The 9,450-nt window shown below is 35.0% G+C and overlaps 1 protein-coding gene across 1 annotated transcript; it reads right to left on the bottom strand.

Moving 5' to 3' along the window:
• Positions 1-4,011: 4,011 nt before the first annotated feature.
• LOC130550293 (CD276 antigen homolog) lies at positions 4,012-9,077 on the bottom strand. Its single transcript, XM_057327717.1, has 3 exons — positions 7,449-9,077; positions 5,776-5,813; positions 4,012-5,670 (listed from the first exon to the last, which is right to left on the bottom strand). Exons 1-3 carry the CDS (start codon positions 7,457-7,459, stop codon positions 5,264-5,266), a joined length of 456 nt encoding a protein of 151 aa, XP_057183700.1. The 5' UTR covers positions 7,460-9,077; the 3' UTR covers positions 4,012-5,263.
• Positions 9,078-9,450: the final 373 nt, after the last annotated feature.

Genomic DNA, 9,450 nt, shown 5'->3' with positions numbered 1-9,450 from the left:
ATTCTAGACATTGTAGCCTGAGTTACCATTGTTTATCGCGAACTGTATGCGTCATGATGCATTTGAAAGTGAAATGAGGTCCTACATACAAAATATATACAAAACTGTCTGTACATCTCACTCTGAAAACTTTATTTTAGGTGGTACTGTGGGCTTCATTAGTTCAGGAAATACAAAGTTATTGGTGACACAAATGCCCCCATAAATATATATATTTAGAGAGAGAGAGAGAGAGAGAGAGAGAGAGAGAGAGAGAGAGAGAGAGAGAGAGAGACCCTATAACTAGTTTTCAGCAAAGATCCACATTCAGTAACTTATAGTTCCAGTCAGGGGTACAACAAGCCATGTCGAAGGGGATTTAGGATTTGTATTTAGGGTTCTATCCCCAAACTGGTTTGTTTTTTGAAAAAATTGTCCAATGTGCATCATAGTACATATGTCATCTTTATTTAATACATTATTAACTGCATTAAGATATTGATGTGAAAAGATAAGTTACACAAAATTAGAAACATGAAAAAATATGTATATTGTTAAAATCTTAGTCTTCTGTAATTTACTTCCTTTGTTTAAAATATTCTTTTTCACATGAGAATTTTTCCTGATGTTTTCTCTTTGGCTTCCCCTGGTGGTTCTTTTGTGCAACATATTCTGCACACCCATCCAAAGTACAAAATAACAAATAAGTCCAGTACACAGATAAGGGTTTACATATTAAGTCAGGCAACAAACAAATAAATTCAGTTACCACATAAAATAAATAAAAAACCTAATCCCAAACTATTGTCAGACTAGCAGAAAAAGTGTTTTGTAAGTGTGGCAGTAAAACAGCACACACATTACAGCAACTTTTATTTTAAAAGCAAAGATTAAAGATTAAATCTTTGCTACTGAAGCAAATTCTGATATACTAATATGATAAGCTGTGCTATATTGTTAATAATATGGCACATATAAAGCCGCATATTAACATTACACCACATCTTCCTAACAGTTTTTAACAGTTTTTACTGCGTAAAAAAATGTTACCATATATNATATATATATATATATATATAATACATTTAATGCAATGGTGTTCTTCTATAATATATTGTAACGGAACATAAATTGTAACCGAACATGCTATGCAACAAATTTAGCTGTGGTGCAGGTGATGGTAGCTTTGTGCAGCAACTACACTGTGTTATATGACAAATAAACCACGACTAATGATTAATCTACACCAAGAACCTGAAATATTTGATAAAATACTATAAATATCAAAGGTTATCTCATCAACAAAACTTTCAAAAACAAAAGACAATGAAACTAAACAATGAGTTATAACAAAAAACAGTAATCACACCTGCAACTTTACACATCCTATGATTTTATTATGCATGCTTTGTTTATCAGAAGTACAAATACAAAGGCAACTGTAAATAACATAAGAACAAGTGAATTTCTGTAACTTAAAGGACCAGTGTGTGATCCTCTATTTTGGAGGATCTATTGACAGAAATGCAATATAATATACATAACTACAGTGCTGCTCAAACGTTTACACAGAATCTGGAAAAAGAAGAAAATTTGGGAAAAAAAGAGAATTACACGATTCATGTAAACCTCTGAAAATGGTTTTGGTGTAAATTTTTTATATTTAATTTCCTGAGAAACAAATAATGAGAATATGAGCAACGCCTAGTTATTCCATCACAGCGAGGCACCAAATCGCTTGCAAAAACCATTAACTCATTCGGTTCCCCTGTGGTGGAATGAACTGCCAGCTTCCACCCAAACTTTCAAAAAACAAGAAAAAAACTTGTTGCTCATTCTCTCCCTTGTTTACTCCAGCGTTAGTCCTCCTAGTAGCATGGCCTTGTAAACTAAAAGTGTTTAGCGTGTTGACAATGTTTATATGCTCTCATACTTGTAAGTCGCTTTGGATGAAAGCGTCTGCCAAATGAATAAATGTAAATGTGAGAAACACTTATGTATTTTTATATCTTTCTTAAGAACTTGAGGGAATATTGTAGCGCTCCAAATAAATAAAAAAGTAAAATCCTTGTACAGCAGGTATGTAGAGCCAGTAGAATACTTGAAAATAAACAGGAGGACGGCTAACCACACACTGATCCACTCGAGACTCAAACAAGTCTACAAAAACATATTGTTTATATTATTTATAGTTTTATTTTATAAATTGCATCGTGCAAGTGAATAAAACCAGCCACACGAGCAAACTTTCAGCACATAGCTATCTTCAATGCTCACAAAGCAAACAAGGTTCACCCTTTTTAAGTAGGTCAGCAAAAGACAATCAGCTGGATGCTATTATCACAGGTGAACCTTAATTGTCACAAGTTAAATTCCAAGAAAGTCTAATCAGTTATATATAGCAAACATAAAAATTCAAAGAATGGTCAAACAAATACAACAGACATCGCAGAAAGGTTTATCTGCAATGGCAATAATCAAAATAACTTAGGAAAGAAAATAAATATATTAATAAATATATAAATACATAAATTAAAGAAAACTGCAAAAACAACCACAAAAAAACACTACAAAAAGCAAGAGAATTCTAGTTCTTCATTCATGCCCTCAGGGAACAAAAATCCAAAAGCAACCCTTAAACAACTATGACAAAACATAAAAACTGTCATCGATTGTTCAGGTAACATCATACAGTATTAATAATCAGGGGGATTTGGGGAAAACTTTTGACCTGGGCTATTTTTAGAAATTCTGTTATTATTCTTTGGTGTGAACCTTATGTTAACATTTCTTTGATGAAATAACTTGCTCAGGCTAAATTAAAAATAAACCTTACTTTTCAAAACTCCACAAATTTAAAGCTTTTTCCAGATTCTGCAAGGGTTTTGTATACTTTTGAGCAGCACTATATGTCTTCAGAGATGTATAAAGATCTTATACTGAAGCGTTGTGTTTTTATTATCCTAGAATGAGCTATTTCTATTTACATACACCGTGGGTCCCATTGCATGGAATGTTGTTGACATGTCGCCATGTTGTTTCTACAGAAGCCCTGACCTAAAAAGATAAACTTCTCTAGAAGTGGAAACATGACAACATCTTAATCCTCTCTCATTCTCCGCAGTGCTTAGAAATGGAGGGGGTGAGGTGAGCGGTTGGTTGCAATTCGCGACCTAACCACTAGATGCCGCTAGAAATCACACAATGGTCATTTAACTATAGCACAGCAAAACAGCAACACCTTCATTAGCTTCATGGGATTTTAAAAGAACAATTAAATTAGAAAGTAACTTTACATATATGATATGTAAATTACAAATGCAAATTACATTTGTACCATATAATATAAATAAAAACAATACTGATAATGTCTAAATCACTGTAGGATACAGTATAGTTACCAATGTTATAGTTAAAATTCCATGATTTAATTTAATTATGACTAGCCTACTAACATTAACCAAAAGAAAATGTGAGTAAACTGAGTACCCTTATCCGCTTTCACAAAAACGACATATTCAAACAAAGTCTAAAGTGGATCAAATACAACTGGTTAGAAAAATTACCACTGTAACAAAACATACTGTATTCTTGAATGTTAAATGTCAACTACACCATCCTTGACCATCTAAATCATTCAGTCACAATCAAAGTCCCAATTTACACAAATAAAAGCACAAAATACCATGAACATGAGACTGTGATATGACCTTTAAAAAGTATCACATGTTGACCAATGTTATATTCTTAAATATTGATCAATGGCTGATCAAAAGCTTGATCTATGGTCTAAGCAACTCATTTTTCCTGTGTGTGGGAGTTGATGCTCTTGGTAATATGGCTTGACAAAGCATTTAAACTAATTCTGTACATGTAACATTACTGCACTGTACATGTAACACATGTACATGTACTGTAACACAACTGTACTGTACACTGGTCACACGTTAGATCAGATGTTTGATAAGTTGAATGCCTTTTAAACCACATAAACACTCCTTAAAAACAAGCTGTACAAGTTTGCTTCATCAATCATGTCTTTATATTTATGCACTTATTTTACAAATATAGTCCAGATGACAGTGTAACAAATGTACAGTAAATGTAATGTGAAATTTACTCAGATACTATAATTTTAAACTAGAAAATGTTTAAACAAACACTCATTCTTGAAAGCAGAGCGATTAAAAAAGTAATGTAATTAAGAATAAATATGTTTTAGCAAATTAAAATAATGTTTACTAAGCCACCCACATTCTTACAGTCTGGGAATTTAGGGAACGTCCACAAAGTGTTGGAAACATTTTATTATAATAGATTTGCATTGAGTTCAGTGTTTGTGTTTCATGTTGCTTCATTTGAATTTTGTTTTGTTATATACAGTATACAGGTGCTGGTCATATAATTAGAATATCATCAAAAAGTTGATTTATTTCACTAATTCCATTCAAAAAGTGAAACTTGTATATTATATTCATTCATTACACACAAACTGATATATTTCAAATGTTTATTTCTTTTAATTTGATGATTATAACTGACAACTAATGAAAATCCCAAATTCAGTATCCCAGAAAATTAGAATATTACTTAAGACCAATACAAAGAAAGGATTTTTAGAAATCATGGCCAACTGAAAAGTATGAACATGAAAAGTATGAGCATGTACAGCACTCAATACTTAGTTGGGGCTCCTTTTGCCTGAGTTACTGCAGCAATGCGGCGTGGCATGGAGTGGATCAGTCTGTGGCACTGCTCAGGTGTTATGAGAGCCCAGGTTGCTCTGATAGTGGCCTTCAGCTCTTCTGCATTGTTGGGTCTGGCATATCTCATCTTCTTCACAATACCCCATAGATTTTCTATGGGGTTAAGGTCAGGCGAGTTTGCTGGCCAATTAAGAACAGGGATACCATGGTCCTTAAACCAGGTACTGGTAGCTTTGGCACTGTGTGCAGGTGCCAAGTCCTGTTGGAAAATGAAATCTGCATCTCCATAAAATTTTGGTTTTTGTAAACCAAAAGACCCAGTATGTTCTCTATAAGGTATTATTTTGCTTAACTGTTTTGCAGTTGGTATTGTTTTGTACAATACAAAGTATTAGTGTAATGTTCAGAATCTGCTACAACAACTACAACCAGTCCAACAACATTGGGAAAGGGTAATGTCCTGAAATGTCTTAGACAAAAAAGTTAATTCTGTGTAATCTGGATGGATAGTTTGACAGGATGCATACATTGTTCTAATGGGACGTACATATCCATTTTTATGTACAGAATGATCACAATCATAACAACAAAAAGTTAAACATCAACAACAACAGATACTGTAATAAGCTCCAGTGGGTTTCACCTTTGGAGCTTGGATCTTGGATCTTGGTCTGTTCCTTGATGATAAGCTTTATGTTCGCAACATAATCTGCTGGTGTGATTATGCAGGTGTACACGCCTTTATCAGTTATTACTAGTTTCTTGATTTTGATAGAGTAGTTTCCACTGTCATACTCATCACGAAAAGATTCAAATCTTTCACTGTCCATATTACTTTGTGGACTTTCTGGACTAAACTCATACACAATTTTTTTGTGATCGTACTTCCAAGACACTTCTTGTACTTTATTTTTATCTTCTGTGTAAGAACACGGTAAGACAGCAGGGTCTCCAACATAGCCTGTAACTGAGACCTCCAGAGACACTGAAATCAAAGGCAGGTTTAAAAATGCAAAAATACACAACTTGTCCTTAGACCATATTTGAAGTATTTGTCTTTAAACTGTAGTTAGTTTGTGACTTTGCTTACCTTTGTTAAGCAACACTGCAAACAGGTAGATAAGGCACCTGCAGAAAGAAAAAAGTCCAAAATTATTGCAATCTTAAGTAATGTGATGAGGTTCTCCCGATAAGATCATATCTAATCTAACTGTATAGATGCATACACTCAATGCATATGTAATAAGGACAGTCACAAAAATAACTATAGGCTACCACATCTTTCACTGCATATATTTAGTGAATCCTGATAGTCATTTTTTAACGTCAAAAAGATGGTTTGCGCTACCGCAAGCTGTTAGTAAATCTGGCCCTAAAACTTGTGGGGTCATTTCCGTGTTCTTCTGTAAACTTGAAAATAAAATGAAACTGAGATCCTGTCTGACCACAAAGATAAAAGACAAATGCTGCGTCCCAATTGGACTTCTCATACCATGCCAATAAAGTATGTACTGTAGCTTATTTGTTATGGAAAAGTATATACATTTTAGTGCGTAGAAATCCTGTTTGCACGCACTGGGATATACTAACACGAAACGGAAGTGCCCGCTGTTGCCTAGATGACACTGTGATCCCTAACTGTAACGAACATCAAAATACAGCTCTTCCTTGCATTTAAGTATGTATTCATTCATTCATTATTTCGTATGTAGCATTTACTGTATATTTACATTTATTTATTAAGCAAAGCATCTTTTATTTAATTTTATTACTGCAGTATAGCGTCACAAAACTACACACTCTTGCGGTGAGTTGTGGGTAATATCAGCCATTAAGTAACCATGGATTCACGCCCTGCGTTCCAATCAGCAAACTATCCATCCTAATAGTATCTGAAAGTAGAATTAGTATGTCCCAAATCGTAGTATGTTGAAAATAATATTCCAAAAATTCCTGGATGGTCTACTACTTCTGGTAGAAATTCAAAGTGCAAAATGATGCACACTGACGGCTGATATTACCCACAACTCACCATGAGTAGGCAGAGTTTAGTGACACTCCACTGTATTAATAAATTATATAACTGATGCGTCACTAAATTAACAAATGTAAGTATACAGTAAACATTACATACGAAATAATGAATGAATAAAGACCTTAATGGAAAGAAGAGCTGTATTTTGTGTATTATGTGTGTGACAGTTATTGGCCACAATGTTGTCTAGGCAACAACGGCCACTTCCGGTTGCTGTTAGTATGTCCCAGTTTGTGCAATCTATTTTGCCATGCACTCAAAAGTACCTACTATTAGGGCTAGTATAAGTAGGCGAATTGGGACGGTTATGGCTAGAACGGATACAGCAACCTCCACTGGGCATGCATTTGTGAAAATGGTTTGTTTAATATAAACAATTTAAAAACAATCAACATGAACTGTTTAAGAACAAACAAAGTGCATAATAGGTCGACGAAAGGAGGAAAGTTAAAAACAGAAATCTTTACCCAAAAGCTCTAAAACTTCGCAAATCACAATAATCATTATAACAGCAAATGCCATTACATAATTTTCTGTGGACATTCGTGCTTGGCAATCTACGATAATATTAGTTCAGAAAGATAGATAAACATATCAGTACGTCCACCGCCCAAAGCAGTAGGCTAAGTTAGGCCTATTTAAAATAAGTGAATGTCTCTGACCAAATCTCAATGTTAATAAACAAAACAAAACAAAACAAAGCCGAAGACTGGCTAAGACGTGCATACCCGACAATCATGGTGGTTCAATATTACGAAGATATAATATACGTGTAGCAGGTCTGTGACAAGTTCTCAAAGAATGCTTCCGTCACCAGGAAGTAATGTGTTAGCATTAGCAAAGTGTGCCGAAATCTGTGACCTATCGAAATCTGTGACTAGAGGGCGCTGTTTCGTAATTATTCACGCGAGAACGTGCCTGGTGCACGTACACGTTATCGCGAGCGCGGAAGGGGAGTTTCTTAACTATATACATGACCGCCCACTCCGCGATAACGTCATGTTGCCTCGCGCTCGTGTGTGTGTGTAGCTTATGCCTGAAGCAGACTTCGGGAGAAACAGAAGCGCCGACTGAATAGTGCACAACATGCTCTTTCATTTAAAAGACAAGACCCGATTACATTCTGTATTATCATGACAGTTGTTATGTTTGTTTTAAAATTATTTTTGTTTTTTCCTCGGGCTATTTCTGAGGTTACTTATTTTACAAAGAATACGTTTTATTATTTTTAAAACTTTTGATGACATTATAAATTCACTCTGGTGATGTCTAATCTCCTTTATTTTATATCATTAAAATAATTTGGTCCTGATGTTAACACCAGCTCACATAAAGCACGGTCACTGAATCTGAAAATGCATCATAGCAGGTGACCGCTCCCATGGTGGTTTTTCTATTATAGTATTGAGTTTTCTCATATAAAATGATACATTTAGTTAGTTATAGATTTCATGCATTCCTCTGACATAATACAGGCTATATGGGCCTCATGGTTTGAGCACCAAGCACCACCAGGCACCTGCACAATATTACACTTACAACACGCACACGCTTTTGTAGACATTAGTTTGTTTATTATTTAATTTATACCACAAAAGTAGACACTAGTTTGTGCATTATTTAATTTATTGCACAAAGTCACGAACACTGGTGTGTTCATTATTACATTTTTTAAACAAACTGCACAATATTACACTTAACCATGAGTTCATGTTAAACCATAAAACTGTAGTAAGCAAGAAAGGTGTCTAGTAAATAACATTATGATATACACCTACCTGCTAAAAGGTTTTAAAAGGGTCCATCATGATATATACAGTATATTTTTCTTTAAACAATTCTGAAAGGCGCTCGCTACGATTAAATCCTAATATGGTGGGCTAGAAAGATAACTGTAGCGAGCACAGACACGATTTAAATATAATGGTAACAACCCAGAAAGGGGATGTGCTAATAAAAAGGTGATATCATGTTAAACCTGATTGGCAAAAGATGATATCATGTGAAGCCTGATTTGGCTAACAATGTGAAAAACAACTTGAGATTTCTGTATAAAGTATGGAGTCAGATATGTATTTGTTGGACATCTTCAGATGAACTCTGTGTCTCTCACTTTTGCTTGCTCGAGCAAATAAAGATTGAACTTCTTGAAACCTGGCTCCTTGGTCTTCGTGATTTCTTTCTGCATTGAACAACTGATCTTCCACGACACTCCCTGTTTAACTGAAAATCACTCCAATGATACCCAAATTCACTCTGGTGATGTCCAATCACATCTATTTTATATTATTAAAATCATTTGGACCTGATGTTAACACCAACTCACGTAAAGCACGGTCACGGAATCTGAAAATACATCAAAGCAGGTTACCGAAATCTGTGACCGCTCTCTTTTTGACCGAAAATCACTCCAATGTTGTGCACTATTCAGTCGGCGCTTCTGTTTCTCCCGAAGTCTGCTTCACGCATAAGCTACACACACACACGAGCGCGAGGCAACATGACGTTATCGCGGAGTGGGCGGTCATGTATATAGTTAAGAAACTCCCCTTCCGCGCTCGCGATAACGTGCACGTGCGCCAGGCACGTTCTCGCGTAAATAATTACGAAACAGCGCCCTCTAGCCACAGATTTCGATAGGTCACAGATTTCCGCACAGCAGGTTATTACCTTAAATGGGTTTTGGTAAACTGAAGCTTACGTAAACTCAATATAATTTAACTTTTAATT

This window comes from Triplophysa rosa, unplaced genomic scaffold, assembly GCF_024868665.1.
Source record: "Triplophysa rosa unplaced genomic scaffold, Trosa_1v2 scaffold282_ERROPOS51561, whole genome shotgun sequence".
Classification (NCBI taxonomy): domain Eukaryota; kingdom Metazoa; phylum Chordata; class Actinopteri; order Cypriniformes; family Nemacheilidae; genus Triplophysa; species Triplophysa rosa.
The sequence above is the reverse complement of the archived record's forward strand: the minus strand, read 5'-3'. Positions and strand labels throughout refer to the sequence as shown.